Below are 19296 nucleotides of genomic sequence, written 5' to 3'. Positions count from 1 at the left end.
TATGCTGGAGCCTGAAAAGCTAATTCACAACTTGGCCTCTAGATTTAAACGAGTAGAGGCTGGCGCAAACACTGGCATGATTGATAAAATCATTTGAGTATTTTTTATTGTTTTAGACTCTACTTGCATTGTATGCTGTATACAGAAGGGATTTGGGAAATAAATATTTGTATTCTAAAGAGCAAACAAACCAACAAACATATCAGTTCTAATCTATTGTAATTATTTGATTTGCTACCAAAACAAACACGCAAATGTATCGCGACATTTTAAGTGAAAGCCAGCCCAAATCATGTATACAGCCCTCAGAAACTTCATTTCATAAATTTCAATCTCTGTTACGTAACAAATGAAGTGACTTCAGCTGAAAGACTGCTGGATTAACATTTCCCGCATCTCTTCCCTGCTTAAGGGCATTCATTCAAGCTGCCAATACGAGCCCATGTGCTCATTCTCAGCACCTAATAAGCAAGCTATTTAATTACAGCCTTAATTTCTCCTATTGATTCATTTAACTGACAAATCCAGGGGCTTTGGTAGCAGGTGTGCTGTTTACTGGCACGAAAGTAAAAAGAGAGCGGCAAATCCTCCACCGTCTAGAGGTTAAAACGACTGTGAGGTGCAGCCTGCTGTCAGTGAAAGGATGAGACGAAGCGAAAGAGAAAGACTGAGCGTGGGCAGAATTACGATACCGCAGATGGCCTCACTTTCACTGGCATCTTCTCCTCTCCCACTCACCTAACCAGCTTCCATCTGGTAGCTTACACACCATTCATTTGGTTTGGCTTCAGCTGGATTTCAACACACACACAAAGACTTTTTAATACAGTATAAATAAAAATGATGTAACAAGCCTGAAATCGGAAAGGAGCGTTAAGACTACAACAATTAGCAGGGTGTGCAGATCCTTTTTAAGATGGGCAAAACCGAATGAACATACAGGGCTGCGTTTTGCCCTGTATCCCTGCATTACTATAAATAAAAAGCAGCAGATGCGTGACTAATGTTTCACAAACGCTGACTCCATCCTGAGGTTGATAAATCTCAGACAGCGAACTCCCCGAGTCGAGAGGGAACTCCCAGCCAGCTGGACACACCGTGTGCTTCGGGAATTCTGACTCGAGTTTATGCGCTGTGGTTCACTGCACTTCTCCGCGCATCAAAATCCTATTAGCGTGCGTTATGACTAAGTCTGGTTTTAAGCACAAGCAGAGGTCATCTCTGTCATCCCTCTACACGGCTCGGGTCTCTTGTTAAACAACACATGCTCTTTAAAAGGCGACTGCAGGCAGACTTCACACGGGAATGCTTCCACAAATACAAATCTTTTCAACTGTTTGGATGCAAAGCTTTCAGACCTCGATCAGATCACTCTGGATGTTTTCACTGTCATGTTTTCAAAGATGCATCTTTATAGAAATAGAACAAACTGTTTTTTCCAGAAATGGCCGTGCATATCAGATGAAAAGCTACACCAAAGGAAAACTTCCCTTCCACTTCCAATTTGGAAGATTAAAAGAGTCTGAGAGGAAATCTAGTTTTTGGGGCGGTCTAACATAAACCAAACTGATGTTAAAAAAAGAAAGAAAGAAAGAAAAATCCTATTAAATCAGCAATGGGTTGAGTATAAAACACTGTCGAGCCAATTAGGGATTAATTAGGGACAGAACTTTGTTTGGATTCATCTTTATTTTCCTTCTTTTCTTAAAGTGGTTACTTACACGTGGAAAAGACAGAATTTCATAAAAATAATAAAAGGACGACATTGACATGACATCTGAAAACATCCTAATTCACACTGTCAAGCACAGACTGGACCTTTTTAGCTAACAGAAGCCTGTTATATAATCAGAGTGAAGCCCATGTAATCCCTAAAGCCTACAAAAACTACAAAACAATGTGTGCTGCTGCTTTTATCCAGTGTTAAAGACCCGTCTAATTTATGAGTGAAAGGCATTAATGGGCATGTCTGTAGGAACAGCTTTAAGTTGACACAGTTAACATACTTAGGGGGACAACTCTGCAAAAGGTCACTTCTTGTCATGGCCAAAAGCTGGTACTTCATGATGCGGTTCCTTATAACAACTATTTTAATGTGCATGTGGTCAAATATTTTGACACTTTTGATTTGCAGAGTTTACCAGTTTATATATGTCACACCTCTGCCACCTTATAAGCTAAAAGTCGAGTAACTCCTCCTTTACATTCTTTCTTCTGTTTGAAATGTGGCAACCTGAATTTATTTTAGACAAGCGGAGCTGTCACAGGGTGCTGTTTGAGTATGAAACATTTCTCTCAGAGATGTGCATGTTTAGGTTTATTCAAGTCTGAGATTTAAGCAACCCCCTTTTAAGCTGTCCAAGCAGCTTTTTCTCAGCCTCTGTTATTTGTTAGTTTTAAATGACTTTTTTGGCTTGCAAATTGTGTTTCCACACAAACCACTACAACTGGCTGAGGTAAGCTGCAAAGCTCATGTGTCACAAGACCACCTATTAGCCAATAAGAAAAAGACACAAACCCTGTGCAGCTGGGCTGTCATTTCCTGGATGTTAATTGTAGATGTACAAACAGAGATACTGCACATGTCGATTCTGTTTATGGGAAGGATGTATCAATGTGGCCAACACACGCTCAGGAGTAGGTGGGCCTTTTAATGTGCATACTTAGAACTCTGAATTTTCAATTGATTTTCCCGTGGTTTGGTTTTTAGAGCGATGCTGCAAATGAGTTTATGTTGCAGGAGCCTTAGATTTTTTTCATTTAAAAAATGAAAAATGTGCATCTTACGTTGAGCCCAATGCTACAATATAACGCTTAAAATTAATATTTCAATTCTGAAGCTCTGCTGTAAAATGTAGAAAGTAAAGGAATTACTCCATCACTTGAACAACTTGTCCTGTCACTCTGAATTGACACGAGAGCTGCAAATGAGTCATTTGGCTCAGAGTCTCTTCTCCTTAGCGCTGCTGTCCATCACTGTCTTAATGTTATGGGAAGCTTCACATATATCTGAGCAACACTGGGCAACTCTGTGTGTTTTTATAACTCAAATCCAAACACATACTTAAGTTAACTGGTACTGCTTACTGACAGCGAAATAACAAACAGCGACATAGCTAACTGTGAAATATAAATTTCAGGCTCTTATTGATACTTCTTTCCCTTTCAGGGTCACCAGAGCGGCTCATTGGCCTCCATCTAACCCCAACTCTAATCTTGTCCATTCTGGTCACTCCAATTGAAAATCTTAACATCTTCAACTTAGCCTTTTGTCTTTCTGTTAGTGTCACAGTGTCCAAACCATCCATCATAGCAGGTCTCACTACCATCTCTGTTTCACTCGTGTTACTATCCCTCTGTCACAAATTACCCTGACACTCTTCCTCACCCTGCCTGCACTCACTTCTTCACCTCTCTTGTGCAGTGTCTGTTGCTTTGGATGGTTGACCCCAGGTATTTAAACTCATCTACCTTCACCGCCCCTTCTCCTTGCATGTTCACAGCCATACCTGTCTCCTCTCAGTAACACATGTATTCTCTCGTTTCTTTATAACTTTCATTGCTCTTCTCTCCAGTGCATCCCTCCCCCTCTCCAGGTCTCTCGCTGCAGATCACAATGTCATCTACAAACAACATATTCCACAGAGACTCCTGCCTGACCACATCTGTCAGCCTGTCCATCACCACTGCACACAAGAGAAGACTCAGAGCTGATGTCTGATCTAATCCCACTTCCACCAGTCAGTCCTAACGCACGCTTCACCACTGTCTCACTTTCCTATACCACCCTCACATACCTCTCTGGCACTCCTGACTTCCTCATGCAGCACCACAGTTCCTCTCTCTTGGCACACTATCAGATCCTGTCTCTAAACCCAAAAGGACACAGTGACCTTCTCTAGACTTCTCCATGAACACTGAACAAACATATTGACAGTGCTCAGCATGAAGCCCTAGTGTGGCTCACAGATTACCAAAGCTGCGACTGTTTGCAGAAAAGCAAACAAAAGTGGTCCTGAGTGCTCTGGACAAGCATTTAGTCACCACAAGTTGCAAAAAATTCAATACAACCATCAAGCAGCCTTGCCAAGCTAAGTGTATCCAGTGTTGGATGGTTTTTCGGTTGAGTGGATATAATGTAAGTTTGCTCGGATAACATTACCTCATGATGGCGGACCATAAGATGAGCCCTCTTGTTCAGAGTATTTCCAGAGATAATAAAATATCGAGATTTGATGCCCCTGTATCCACACAACACCGCAACGCTATCAATTTTTCTCCCAGCTCTAGTATGTATGTATTGCACGAAAGGCATTTAACAGTCTGAGTATACAAAAACTGAAATGTAATAGTGTACAATCGTCTAATTATTCAATCTGAGAGTTAATGAAAATAAAGATAATCAGATGAGATGATTATCTTTGCTCGTCTCAATTTGATAACACTGATGTTTACTACATTGGCATGATCTTATAAACTTTAGGAAGAAAACTTCACACTTAAAGTTTTAAGTTGCTGGCCTGGTATGTGAAGACTGGTCAGCTATACATACAACTATACACAAGAAGTGAAACAATTTTCTGACGAAATGGGGATATGACAATATACACAGTCCTTGCATTAGAACTCGGGTTCATATGTTGATTAACGGGAGGTTGATTAAACACACTGAAACACATCCCACTACTTCAGTGAATACATCATGACAAAATATGGAACTGACACCATTGAGTCAGCACCGAAAAGCTTAAGGAATAATATTCAGCTTTGTGACAGCTATGTGACGAGTGAGCTGCCCTCAGTACTTAATTCCACAACTAAGCGAAGAAGTGGGCCTAAAATTTAACCAGGGAATTCCAAATGGACACTTGTTTAAATGAACGTTACCACCAAACACCCAAAGCTACTAAAACTAAGCAACGCGATGCTGCAAACTAGCACCGACCAGAAGAAACTAATTAGCCCTACACCATTAACGTTCCATTGGCACACAACTAATGGACGTTAACTATGTTCTTGTAGCCCATTAGCTTAGTTAGCTGTTAACATTTCCTAAAGGCACGAGTTAGTTCACCCTGCGGACTGAACAGCACGCCGTCAGTCAACGTTTGAGTGGCTGAATCAAAACCAAGCACCCTCACCGAGAAGACTCCTCGGAGAAGCCGCCGTCCAGCAGCCTGACTTTACAGAAGAGGACACCGTTGACAAAGGGGACCGACGACAGCTCGTCCAGGTCAAAATCCACCTTGAACTTGAATTTCTTCTTTTTCATCATCATTAAATCCATACACCGCTTCAGTGCCTTTGAAAAGATGCTCCGGTGTCGCCCGTCGCTGACATTACTGCCCCATTGTTGTGAAGCACAGACAGAACCAGCTTGGTGTTTGTGGGAGGATGGTGAAGCTACTGGTGACAAAAGTCCGTCATCGGCTCAGAGTACGGGCAGAGCTCTATCCTATCTTGATCTTTCAAAATAAAAGCGCACGTTTCATGTGCAGCATGGCTTGTCCTGAAAGAAGGAATTGGTGTGAAAAAGTTCAAAGGTCTTCTTTGAATGTTGGCTACCTTTTGTTTTGTTCTCAGATAAAAATGATCCCACGCTGATTCAATAATGTTGAGGCCTGGGCTTTGAGGAGGCCAATCCATGATGGGTAGTGGTGGTGGTCAGAGGGCCCGGTGGCGCCAGTGTCCGGCAGCCTCGCCTCTGTCAGTGCGCACCAGGGTGGCTGTGGCTACAATGTAGCTGCCATCACCTGTGTGTGAATGTGTAAGATAAGATAAGATAAGATAAGATAAGATAAGATAAGATAAGATAACCTTTATTAGTCCCACACGTGGGAAATTTGTTTTGTCACAGCAGGAAGTGGACAGTGCAAAAGTTATGAGGCAAAAATTAGAATACAATAAGAATAAATACAGTACACAACTGTACAGAATAAAATAAAATAAATATACAATAAGATAAAAATAGAATACAAATACAAATACTATATACACAACTGAGTAAAAATACAACGATGACAGAAAGGATTATTGCACTTAGTATTATTGCATATGTATGGATGTGTGTGCTTGATCAGTTAAAGTCTTTATTATGGAGTCTGACAGCAGTGGGGAGGAAAGACCTGCGAAATCTCTCCGTCCCACACCGTGGGTGCCGCAGTCTCCCACTGAAGGAGCTGCTCAGTGCTGTCACAGTCTGCTGCATGGGGTGGGAGATGTTGTCCAACAGGGATGACAGCTTAGCCGCCGTTCTCCTGTCACTCACCACCTCCAGGTGTGTGAATGGGTGGATGACTGGATATGTAAAGCGCTTTGGGGTCCTTAGGGACTAGTAAAGCGCTATATAAATACAGGCCATTTACCATTTACCATTTAGTGCTTTGTAAAACGTATTTGTTTATCAGATTTTTTTTTAAATTACAAGTTTGGGTCCTTGGAAACAAAAATATAAATAAATAAGATTCAAGATTCAAGAAGTTTATTGTCATGTACACCGCAAAACACAAATCGTTAAGTAGAGCAATGGCATTCTTACTTTGCAGGTTCGCTTCACACGACTAAAAGAAAGGAATAATAAGTAAAACAGTAAAACAGTGCTTTGTAGATCTTGTAGCTTATATGTGGATGTGTGTGTGTGTTTGCGATTCTGATGATCCGCGGGGATTTTAAAATTCAAATAAATGTGTTGCTTCAATTCCAAGACCTGTTTTTGTTTTTAAGAGCTAACACTTTATTTAAGAAATCCTCTTTTCTCATTCCCAGGAGCACACAAACATTTGCCTTTTTTTAATATGTCAGCCTTTTCTCTGTTGCCGTTTTGTTTCTTGGTTATTTTACTTTGAAGCTATTGATGACTAACCGGATGTGAAAAGATAACAGCTTTATGTTTGTTGCAAACCGAAGCCCGCCTCCTCTTTCGGCAGCACTGATTGGACAGATTACTACAAGAAAGCAAAACCAGCTGCTGTTTAGTTATTTGACGTTTGTCTCCATCTGGTGGTACATCGTAGGAACTGTACAGCCAATAAACTGTTGCACAACTTGCACAATTTAACAGCATATGTGTTATTCTAGAAACTTTTCCCATCCCTAGTAGCGGTTAAAAAGCTGTTCCCAAGCAGGATGAGAGAAAAGGAAGGTCCAATTAAACATGAAGATGTACAATTTCTCTGAAAGATTTAAACAAAATATGTCAAAGTGGCCTTGAAGAGCACCCCTCCCGTGCTTTGAGGCAATTACAAGCTTATGGGGTTAATTTTGCCCAGAACAGCTGCCGGATTCTTTTGAGTATGACTCACCGGATAGACAAAGATAAGTTATACCGACTTTGTACTGCAGACCGATGGATACAGGATGACGATCCTTGCACACTAGGCTACTGTACAGTCTGAACGCGTGCGTGCGTTCGCGTGGGGACGTTTCCACCACAGCAAACCAAGTAAAAACGCCTAAAGGTGGACAAGACTTGAGAGGATGAGAAAAAGCTATAGTTGACTTGTGAGGAAATGTTGAAATGCCGCCCATGAGTAGTAGTAACAGAGCAGTGCGCGTGTGTTGTTGTTGAAGGGTGTGTCTCCGTGAGCGTGTGCGTGTGGGCACTAAAAAGAGGAGGTCTCCCAAGGCGAAGTCAACCGAGTCCCTCCACCGATCTGTACAGCGCTCCTACCTCATCCGCAAAAAGCTCTCTGTTGGCCAAATCTGCACATTATCGTGTGCCCGCTGGACTTTACACCGACGCCGACCCATAAGGACTTTTCTATCACTTCCCTAGGCTACACCGCGGAAGTCCTGAAACCAGAAGCGCAAGCCACAGGAATCAGTTGCCACATCAGATTGCTTACCCAGTTTCTGTTAGTGTGTGTGTGTGCGTGGAGCTCTACAGGCCTGCGACGTTTTTCATCTATAGTTTTAAGATGTATCAGGTGGCGAGGAAGCTCTTTTTTACAGACTGTCGATGCGCGGACAATGCGTCGAAAGCATACGAAGAGCTGTTCGCCAAGCTGGACACTAACAAGGATGGAAAAGTGGATGTGTCCGAGCTGAAGGCAGGCCTGGATGCTATGGGCATCAAGGCTGAGAAAGGGGCAGCTCAGGTAGAGTAACGGATCCAAACAGGAGTGCGCAGAAATCCCAAATACGGAGAGAAAACCACAACAAATATTTCTGGTAGCGGCAGCGTTAACCTTAAAAGAAGTGAAATTACAGCCGCCAGAGCAGCCAAGTGCAGTCAGATTGACTCTTAGAAGGTTATTTATTTGTTTTCGTTACTGATCTTTATGATGACTGGATTCTTATTTTTTGTGCGTATTACACTGACTTTTAACCAAGTGTCCGATTTTCGCAGGCAAAGGTCTGTCTTTGAGAGGATGCACGTGGTACCAGTTTTTTGACTGACAAAATAGTGCAATTATAACATAATCGTCTCATCAGCTGATTGTTACACCCCAGGTTATTTTGGACCTCTAGACACCTAAGATTTGCAGTTCAGCCAGAGATAAAAAGCGAGAGCTGTGTAGTGCAGCCTCAGTAATATTTTCACAAGTTGGAAAAAGTAAAAGTTCTCACGGCACCTCATCAGCAGAAGTTCAAATTCCCAGGAAGCTTTGGGAGCTTTTAAGGACTTGCTCTTGCTCTTAGAACTGAAGAAGCTTCTCGGATGAGAGGTGAAACATCTTCAAGAAACTTAAAAAAGTTCAGACGCTTTTCTTCTCCTTAGAATACGATGACCTGGATGACTGAGAACCTTCACAGACATACTATTAAGTACTTGTTTTTCAAGTTTATCCATGCCTAGTTAGGGTTAAAAGCATTTCTTAAGCCATCTAGATTCTAAATATTGTTGCATGCCCTTCCTTTCTTTGAGCAAGGCAATTAAGTCCATATACCTCCACAACAGGCTCCAAAAGATCTGACAGCAGTCTTGTCCTTAAACTAACACTAAAGCTCTCCTCCATAGTCACAAACAGTCACTTTTGTGTAGCTGCTGAAAATGCTCTTACTCTGAAAGTGCAGTATCTGTGAGAGGTTATTTCCACGTGCATGCTTTGTTGTCATGGCTTAAAAGTATATTCTTCAGTTTCTTGAAAATAGCTTGAGTAGTGAAGACAAACTCTGAATTCTCTGGAATTGCACTCAGGACACCCAGGCGTCTGTAAAGAGCTGAAGGGATTGGAAAAAAAAACTGGTCTAGAATTTTTAAAGCTGTCTCAAAGGTGAACTTTTACTGTGGGCTGAGACTGTAAGTGGAAGGTCCCACCTTTACTAATCAAACAACTGCACATTCCCCGCACATAACTGTGTAATAAATTGGTAGTAAGACAGATAACCTAATTTGGTCAGTGCCCTCTTTCAGAGCAAAAATACATCTGTCAAAACTATAATGCTCTCCTCCTTTGTGCTCTCATACAAACATACTGACAGTTCTCATTTGCTGGTTTACTTCTTAACAAAGAGCCATTGCTCATAACAGATTTGGTACCAGGCGTTATTTTTGTTTCCATTAATTTGCTTCAGCCTGGAGAAACAATGGATTTTTTTTGTCTTGATCTTGGGACATCGTCAACACTTGTGAAAGCAATGGCAGTAACTCGGCCAGACAGAAGGCTAAAAACACAGAGAGTGAGTTGAGATAAAGTAAAGGAGCATTTTGCTGCGTTATTCTGCCACCAACCGCCACAATCAGCCAGCTGCTGTTTGAGCAGGAGATGGAAGACTCCCCTTATGGCTCAGCAGAACCCAGACCTCTCCCTCCGCCTAATGAGGAGGTCAAACACCCGGCTGCAGCAAACAAATGAGGTACGGCAACACGAAGCAGAATGATTGCTAATATTCTGTGTGTGGGTGTGTTTTTTTCCCCCTTTAGAAAATCATTTCTTCTGGAGACAGAAACAAAGATGAGGGGCTCGACTTCAGCGAGTTCTCCAAGTACCTGAAAGAACATGAGAAGAAATTACAACTGACCTTCAAGAGCTTGGACAAAAATAAAGATGGTACGGTGCCATTTTATTATGTAGCACATTTTAATATTGAAAATGCACAAAAAGAGAAAAAGTAGAAATAAATGCTTACTTTCTACAGGTCGTATAGACATTACGGAGATAAGGCAGTCACTTGCTGATCTGGGGCTGGAAATCAGCAAAGAGCATGCAGAGAAAATCCTTCAAAGGTATTTCAGCTTATTTATTTATTACAGCAGTGTCCCGAGCGAGACGAGAAAGAAAGCAGCCTGACGCGCCGCAAGTTAAAGGTGGGAACCGTGTGAGCGACTGATAACTGGCTCAGTGTGTGGTTTGGCTGAAAAGAGGAGTGAGTGCACATGATAAGGAGCTGGCAAGATGTTTTACACTCCTGACGCGGCGCGTCGACACCAGAAAATAATATTTTCGAATTGCAAGTGCACGGCTGGTTGCTGACTTTGGACCAAGCCACGTCTTGTCAGTCAGAATATGTTTATTGCTGTGTTTAATGTCATGCTGATACTCAAACTCACTACACATTTGGATGTAAAGAAAGAGTAACACATGGTTTTAACACACAGTAGCAGTTTAGTGAGAATGAAAGAACTACTGGTATTGATTACAACTCTGAAAACTCCTGTGTGTTTATCAGAATTAAAGTTTGTCCATAAATCCTTCATTATTTACAGAAACTAGGAAATAAACCACGTTACTGGTGGTTTTGGCCAGGCCTGCACGCTTGCTCACTTCACTCATGTATTATAGCATGTGCGTTAATTTATTATGTTATTTTTTAAATCTTAATTATATTTATCTTATCATTATTTTATATTCAAAATATCAACACACACACACACACACACACACACACACACACACACACACACACACACACACACACACACACACACACACACACACACAAAGAACAGTAAATACATATAAATACAGTCAGTTGTCAGTTATGGTTCATGCTGCAGCACGGACTGAACTGTAATGCACAGGATTTGCATAAGCAAAGCTTGAAGCTGCACATGTGCAGGAGTACACATAACAGTGGAACTAAAGTAAACACAAAATGCAGTAACTGATGAGGGAAGTGGGGGGCCAGTGAGGACAGTAGCAGAACATGAAAGTAGAGCAGTGGCATATTAAGTATACAGCCTTAATGGTTTCGTTTTTAAATAAATAAAAAAGCATCTAACCTACAGTATTGATGTGGATGGCACCATGACTGTGGACTGGAATGAATGGCGAGAGCACTTCCTGTTTAACCCAGCCACCAACCTGCAGGAGATCGTCCGCTACTGGAAGCACACCACGGTAAGGAGCGCTACTCACTATCTCTACATTATGCTGTATGTGTCGCTGTTGTTTTAGCGTTTGCTTTGTTTGCAGTAGTTGGCATTAGTTTCAGATGGTTGCAGTTGTTGCTGATGTTTGAGTAGTTGGTGTGGTTGCAGTGGCTGGTGCAGGCAATTCCAGGTGTTGTTTTGCACTACTTCAATGGCTGGTTTTGTTGCAGAAGATGCCGTATTTCTTATTATTATTGGACATGGGTTGGTGTGTGTTTTAGGTAAAAAAAATAAAACAAAATCTATATATATATTGAAGTTTAAACTCTGCATACTGTTAATATTTTAGTTGCAGTGCAGGCTTCTGTCACAGAGAGGTGACACACAATAACGGATTTGGGGGAATTTTGGCAACAGATGAGTAGTGTGATTCGTTCATGACCAGGGCAGATGAAAGGGGGGAGGAGTCTGAAGAATTTGTCACTTGTGAATGAAATGAACTCTGAATGGTAAAAGAAATTTTCTTGAATGGAGCAAACATGAAACTCTGACATTTTATTAGATTATCAGGGAATAATCAAACCCTGAAGGGCTGCTGCCTGTATTTAAGTACAGTTGCGTGCTAGAGGAGCGTCCACTTTCAGTCAGTGGTTAATCTCTAGCGTTCGCTGAGTTCATTCACTGGCATAAGCTCGGAAGTCTAATTAACCTTTGGTTTCTAAGCTTGGCAGAGATGAGCTAATTTCAGCCTGAGCTGTGGGTGGATTAGTGTATCATTTAGGAGGACTGGAGGAGGTGAGAGGAAGACTATTTAGTCTAGAAAGGAACAGGAGAGAAGAATCCGAGATGATGCATCTGTGAGACTTGATGACTTGTTGGGAGCATCTATGGCAATGACAAGGTCTTGTTATTTCCAGCGTTCAAGCCGAAGCTCTTTGGATTTAGTGCGTTGCTCTGCGGACTGTCGACCTCTGTCTGGGCCCTTGATCAGAATCGTGTGAAGGATCCTGACGGGTCTGAGAACTGGTGTTTATAGGAGGGACTTTGTCCTTTGTTAGAACTGCTAGAGCTAGCAGCCTTATCAAAGGCTTGAGATGGCCTTGGCTCTGCTGCAGCCTCACCAGCAGCAACAGCAACGTCAGGAAAGCTGGTTTTTCCTCGACTTGGAAGATGATTGGCTGTATGAGGTGGATGTGGACATGGTAGGTTCTTGTATTCAGATGTTGAGTTTTGGTTGTCATCTGGTCATGGGTAAAAGTATTATTATCTTTAGCTGAGGCATGGTTGAGGTAGTTTAGAAATAGTGTAGCAATTATGTCCACCGGAGAACACAAGTTAATATTTTCACCTTTACATCATGTCAGGTATGAAGAGGCCCAGCCGCTGACTAGCATTCTTTAAAAACACATCATACCTGACATAATGCACAGGTAATATAAGCTTCAAGGGTGCCAAGGCAAATTTCTAGCCAAATATAATTTTATAACACAGTGTTCTATTTGCAGATAAAACTAAAACTAATGTTAGCCGTCAGCTCCTGCCTTAAAAATGTCTTAAGGGGGCAGATTTGTTATTTGTGGTTTGTTTAAATAAAGGCTGATACATTACTGCAGTGGTAAAAGTAGAAAAAAAAAACCCCAAACCCCGCCTGCTGCATCTGTGATCTCAAAACGGCAACTTTACGTCAGTCACGTGCGGTGATGTAACTGATCTCGCAGCATGGACCTGTAGTTATGCAAGTTTTGGATAAGGATATGGCATGTGTCCCATCCTTCTAGGCATTACGTTTAAGGTGAAGCTGGGAATGTGTGGTTATGAGGCTGCCCAGCTTAGCTAAAAGTTCATCTGCAGAGCAGTCTAGTTTTGACACCTTTACATTTATTAATAAAGACGTGGTTTAATGATTGCTAAAATAGTTCCTGGGTTTTCCAAAGGGTGGCTGCATAGCCAGAAACCACCCTCACTAACGTGTGATGCAAACCATTTTGTTCTTGAAGTGTGACAGAAACCGCTCAGTTCAGAAAGGGCCTTTAAGGGTTCTTCCTTCCTTCTAAACTGCATTTAAAAGGATTCAAAATGGTAGTGTAAGAGACAAAATCAGAATATAGAATAAAGCTCTTATGTTTTGACAGTAGTATCACACACAAATCTGCAATTTCACCAGCTTTCACCAGCTTTCACCAGCTTTCACCAGCTTTCAGGGACTATTTAGCTTTCTTTGACAAACTTACTGTAACAGCATAGTATCCAAATGATTGACCTAGCCAACATGTCATTAGATTGTGTTAAAGCCTTTATTTATTTTACATTTTGGCCATTTCCGTGATTTTTTTTTTTCTGTATATTTTGGAAAAGGGGGTAGCGCTAATTAGCCAGTGCTAGCAAGCGAGCCCAATTATCAAAGAGCATTACCGGTACTTGTTCACTGTGAAAAAACAAAACAAAAAAACCCTTATAACTGAGTAGTTAGCTTGGGAAAAGAAAAGTGCAGGAGCAACTTATGGTCTTACTGGACCTTAAAGGTGGAACTGCAATGGGGGTATTTTTATTTTATTTTTTATTATTAATAAATATATGTTAGATTTATTATTTGATAAATGTATTCTATTTTTTAAAGAGTGATTATTTTATTTATTTTGTAAATAATAAATAATTCTACTAATAATTACAGAGGTTACAGGATTAAGACTGTCCCAGAGGCTATGTGCATCTTTTATAGACAGTCTATTCTCAGCCGTCAGTCTCTTTGACTGTGACTTGATTGTACTGTATTGGGTGTAGGTTTTGGACATTGGTGACAGCCTCACTATCCCAGATGAGTTCACAGAGGAGGAGAAGACGACAGGTCTGTGGTGGAAGCAGCTGTCTGCAGGAGCAGTGGCGGGTGCTGTGTCCCGTACAGGAACCGCCCCTCTGGACAGAATGAAGGTCTTCATGCAGGTGGGTCAAGATTTCTTTTAAATTTTATAAAATTCCTGTTGGGTTGTTCATCGGTCCTTTTCTCCAGGAACTGGATTTTTACTAAATGTGTGCATTGGTCCATGTGGTGATAAGTGTGCTTCAAAATGCTGGTCTTGTGTTAGTTTGGGTTATCCTGTTTTTAAAAAATACCATATAAATACATTCAGCAGACACTTTATTAGGTACATCTTGCTAGCACTGGGTTGGATTCACTTTTCCCTTCAGAACTGCTTTCATTCTTCATGGAAAAGATTCAGCACGGTGTTGGAAACATTCCTCAGAGATTCTGCTACATATTGACATGACGTCATCACATAGTTGCTGCAGATTTGTCGGCTGCACATCATGATACAAATCTCCCGTTCCACCACATCCCAAAAGGCTCTCTATTGGATTGTGATCAGTACAGTAAACTTGCTATCATGTTCAAGAAACCAGTTGATTTAAGCTTAGTGACATGATGCATTATGCTACTGGAAGCAGCCATCAGAAGGTGGGTACACGGTGGTTATAAAGGGATGGAAATGGCCACCATTAGCACTCAGGTAAGCTCTATTGGTAGCAATGGGTCCAAAGTGTACCAAAGTAAATATCCCCCACACCATTACACCATCACCACCAGCCTGACCCAATGATTCATGGCATCGTGGATCCATGCTTATATGCTAACCACTGTACTATATTCAAACTCACTTAAATCACCCTTCTTCTCCATTCTGATGCTCACTTTGAATTTCAGCAATTGAATTTTGAGCCCTTGCTGCTTAGTTATAACTTAAAAGTGCTTTTTTCCCCCAGGTGCACGCTTCTACAACCAACAAAATCAGCCTGGTCAGCGGCTTCAAGCAAATGCTAAAAGAAGGAGGGGTGGCTTCTTTGTGGAGAGGAAATGGTATCAATGTCATGAAGATCGCCCCCGAGACAGCCATTAAATTCATGGCTTATGAACAGGTAAGTTCTCCTCCTCTTTACAGACTCCAGTATAAATCGCAGCTTATGGTCACATTAAATGTTACATGTTGAGAACTACTAACACTAGCACTCACTTTTGTCACTGATGTGCGATCCTGCTGAGCCGTTCGGTTTTCATGTTCCCGTGTCACCAGTATAAGAAGCTGCTGTCCAGTGAACCGGGTAAGGTGAAGTCCCACGAGAGGTTCATGGCAGGATCGTTGGCTGGAGCCACCGCACAAACTGCCATCTACCCCATGGAGGTGAGTGGAAGTGTAGTCTTTACAGCACAGATGCATAAAGAGTGCACGTGTGGATGATAGTAACAGGAGGCACCACAGGAGGGGCAAGCAAGTTTCCATATCAAATATGGAGACACATGGGGGCAGGGATAGCTCAGTAGGTAAAGTGGTTGCCTCATGATCGGAAGGTTGGGGGTTCGAATCCACTGAACGGCTACACTGAGGTACCCCTGAGCAAGTTACCGTCCCCACGCACTGCTCCCTGGGCGCTCCATTGGTGGCTGCCCACTTCTTCACTGAGTGAATGCAGAGAAGTAATTTCTCTACGGGGACTAACGCATACACCCACATTATACATGGTGTGTGCAGTTTTATTGGTTTGTTAATTACCTCATGTGTCTTGTTTGATCATATCTTAGTGTCCAAACAAATTTTAGATGTCTTAACCAATCCAGTAGCATAAAAGATGCAGTAACACGTTAAGTCAAACGTGCAGCCTGATGTAAAACAGCCACACTAATCATCTTTGTCTCTTCAGGTGATGAAAACCCGTATGACCCTAAGGAAAACCGGACAGTACTCGGGAATGTTTGACTGTGCCAAGAAAGTCCTGAAGAATGAGGGAGTGAAGGCATTTTACAAGGGCTACATTCCCAATATTCTGGGCATTATCCCCTACGCTGGGATAGATCTGGCAGTGTATGAGGTAAATCCTGATGAATCATTCCTGTCTGGAAAAATGTTCGGAAGGTTCAGAATCACCTACAACACTATGCGTCCATAGAAAACTCCATTTTAATCTGTTTAAGCATCGCTTGTGTGCTGATTTTGCAAAATATTATGCATCAACCCTCACTCTCATCTGTCATTCATTCCTGTGTATTCCATACCAGAGCTTGAAGAACTTCTGGTTGTCCCACTATGCCAAAGACACAGCCAATCCAGGGGTTCTGGTGCTGCTGGGCTGTGGTACCATTTCCAGCACCTGCGGCCAGCTGGCCAGCTATCCCCTGGCTCTGATCCGAACCCGCATGCAAGCACAAGGTACGGTGAACCAAACCTTATTAAAGAAATAGCCCCCTTTATTAATGCTTGCATTTAACTTGTAGTACCATAATGCCACTGAGTTGTTCAGAGATTATAAAGTGTTTTACGAGGAAATTCAAGATTTTTTCATGAAATCTCTGCTTAAATGGAAAATTAATAAATCTATGTGAGTTCTTTATAACTACTCTGTTTATTAGACATTTGAGCCATGCATGTGCTTCAGTATTCAAGAGAGGAAACGGTAAAGGACCTGAATGAGTGCTGAGACCATTTAAAGTAAAACTACAAGAGTACAAAATATCATAAACAAGCCCTTTATCTAAATTTTACTTGCAGTAATGTGAAAAAAGCCCCAAGTTTTTATAGGACATCATTTAAAAACATGATTTTAAAAACATCACCTGATTCTTAACAGGTCTTAAGTGCTTGAGGTTTTCCGTTTGATTTCATTAGTCTCTCGTCATTAAGATTTGCTGCATTTGTGCACAGCTCTCGTAAGGTTTTGCTCTTTTTTTGCAATTTCTCTGAGCATCATACATTCTGTGGATAATCTTTTTCACTGCAGGATGATTATAACCCTTCTCAGACTGATGAGCAGCAACAGTTGCATCTCTAAGATCATTGCTGATGTTTTTCCTCCTTGGCGTTGTGTTAACTGACAAAACTTCTGCTTTAATACAGGTGCTCATACTGGCTGATGATTAGTAATCAAGTGCATTTGATTAGCAGTATCGGCTACTTTTTATTTTACCAACTGGTTCTGCATTTTACAATTTAAAAAAAAATAGCACTGTAAAATATGTCAAGTATTATTGTTTCTTTAGAAGTTGTGTTTAAATAATTTAAGACTTCCAAATGATGATATATAAAACACCTGAAACATGGTGGGCCACCAAAAAGTATCCACATAAATATACTGGAATAGGTTTTATTTTGCATTCGTCTCTTAACTTCAATGAGGTATCATTCAAATAAAAGAAATACTTCAAAACTGTCCACAGAGGGGGTTAAATAACCTTAAAACCGTGGTTATGAGGTTTAACTGAGGACTTTGTGCTTTATTCTGAAGTCATCAACATTTACACTTGGAAAACAATTTTCAGTTCTTTAATCTAAGCTAATTTCAAACATACGCTGCTTATAAGCAGCCAATACTTCTAAAATCTAGAGATTTTAAACATGAGGAGATCTTTTTCTTCACTCATCTGGCTTTACCTTTCTTTTCTCAGCTTCTGTTGAGGGCTCAGAGCAGCTGCCGATGAATCTGATGGTGAAGAAGATTATGAAAAAGGAGGGCTTCTTTGGACTTTACCGCGGCATCCTGCCCAATTTCATGAAAGTCATACCAGCCGTCAGCATTAGCTACGTGGTGTACGAGTACATGCGGTCTGGTCTGGGTATTCAGAAGTAGGCAGCAGAGTTCTCAGTGACCGCATGTGTTTACGAGTGCAAGAAAAGGTGCACCCAACTTTTTTTTTTAAATTTCAAAACACTCCCTCCTTTTTTACATATGTTGTTTGCCCTTGTTTACCTGCAGTCCACTGAGACCGCAGGCCTTTGCTCATACAAAGAAAATCCTGCAGCGCTAACGCAGGGCTGACAGTGAGTAGGAAGATCTCTACAAAGTTTCCAAATGTTGGTTGTGTTGATTGTGCACTCCTAGCTTTATGTACTCCAACAAGCCTCATGGTCTACTTCAGATCAGTTCATCTCTGGCTTTGAAAACCAAGAACACTTATCAGGGTAATTTCTTTTTGGTTAAATTGTTGAATAGAAACGTTACTCTAATATTTAATCAAAAAGTCCAAGAAGTCACCTGCTGCAATCTTCTGTTTTTTTTGTTTATCTTCTTATCATCAAAAATAATTTGACCAAGTCCCACGTGTGGTGGGGAAACTGTTTCACAAAGAAATCCAAAGAAACTAAAACAAACAAACAAGTGCAATACTGTATTTACACATTGTGTGACATCTGAGAGAGGTTTGACTTTTTAATAAGGGATTTCATCTGAGGGTCATTGGTTCATTAAAAGGGTCTTTTTATACAGGACAGAAGTAGAATTGTGCCTTATATGTTTTTTTATTCTCAGATATCTGTGGACTTCAACACCCCTGTTTTCTCTTGCCTTTCTTTCAAATATGTCTTTATTAGGCGCTGGTGTTTATGTGAATAAATCTGGATACAAATGTTAGAAGATGTGCGTGCATTTCTTTTCAAACATTAATAAAATTATTTGTTGTCCAGCTGAGACAATTAGTGTACAGTGAGCCCAGGTTTTTATTCTACACTGTGTTCACGTCTCTGGCCTCGTGTGACACTCGATCGCTGAGGCTTTAAGTAGAGATTAGTCCACTTCAGGGCTTATGTAATAACTGCTTTCCCTGGTGATGTCAATACTACAGTGTAACAGTGGAGCTGCTAATTTGAAGTGCAAATGTTGCCTAAAAAATATGTAATTTTCATTTAACAACTCGAAACGTAATATGGGCAAATTCTTTGAATCAGGTAAGAAAAATGGGCTATAAGACCATCAGCAGGAATCCAATTATTTGGAAATGGAAGAAATATAAAATGACCATCAATCGTCCCCAGTGTGGAGATCCATGCAAGATCTTACCTCACTGGATGAGGATGATCATGAGATAAGAGGTAGATCAGCTCAAACCGCACAGGAGGAGCCTGTTAATGACCTAAAGGCAGTTAGGACCACAGGCATCAAGGACATCATTCATTCAACACAACACGCTGTAATAGGCTGAGATCTTGCAACACATGTTCAGGCCAGTCTAAATGATTCTGCGATGGATTGGGAGAAAGTGTTGTGATCAAATGAAACCATAA

The 19296-nt window shown here is 41.2% G+C and overlaps 2 protein-coding genes across 4 annotated transcripts in view; one reads left to right on the top strand and one right to left on the bottom strand.

Annotated features, from left to right (window-relative positions):
• Positions 1-5480, bottom strand: part of fam102bb (family with sequence similarity 102 member Bb) — a gene marked incomplete in the record, with an annotated part of 21817 nt that extends 16337 nt beyond the window's left edge. The window contains 1 exon segment of one of the 2 annotated variants that reach the window (XM_042220687.1): positions 5142-5480. In XM_042220687.1, the coding sequence (XP_042076621.1) occupies positions 5142-5287 (146 nt within the window). 2 annotated transcript variants of the gene reach the window in all.
• A 1845-nt stretch (positions 5481-7325) lies between these two features.
• On the top strand, positions 7326-18646 carry LOC102307621 (calcium-binding mitochondrial carrier protein SCaMC-1). 2 transcript variants are annotated; one of them, XM_005923897.3, is made up of 10 exons: positions 7326-8096; positions 9866-9992; positions 10081-10168; positions 11171-11282; positions 14036-14194; positions 15014-15166; positions 15322-15429; positions 15947-16114; positions 16302-16452; positions 17685-18646. In XM_005923897.3, the coding sequence occupies exons 1-10, from the start codon at positions 7917-7919 to the stop codon at positions 17864-17866; spliced, it is 1428 nt and encodes a 475-aa protein (XP_005923959.1). In that variant the 5' UTR covers positions 7326-7916; the 3' UTR covers positions 17867-18646. The 2 variants fall into 2 exon arrangements, with proteins under 2 accessions (XP_005923959.1, XP_005923960.1); XM_005923898.3 differs by having other exon boundaries at positions 7979-9767.
• Positions 18647-19296: the final 650 nt, after the last annotated feature.

This window comes from Haplochromis burtoni, unplaced genomic scaffold, assembly GCF_018398535.1.
Source record: "Haplochromis burtoni strain Fernald_Lab_line unplaced genomic scaffold, NCSU_Asbu1 Contig_53, whole genome shotgun sequence".
Taxonomy (NCBI): domain Eukaryota; kingdom Metazoa; phylum Chordata; class Actinopteri; order Cichliformes; family Cichlidae; genus Haplochromis; species Haplochromis burtoni.
The sequence above is the reverse complement of the archived record's forward strand: the minus strand, read 5'-3'. Positions and strand labels throughout refer to the sequence as shown.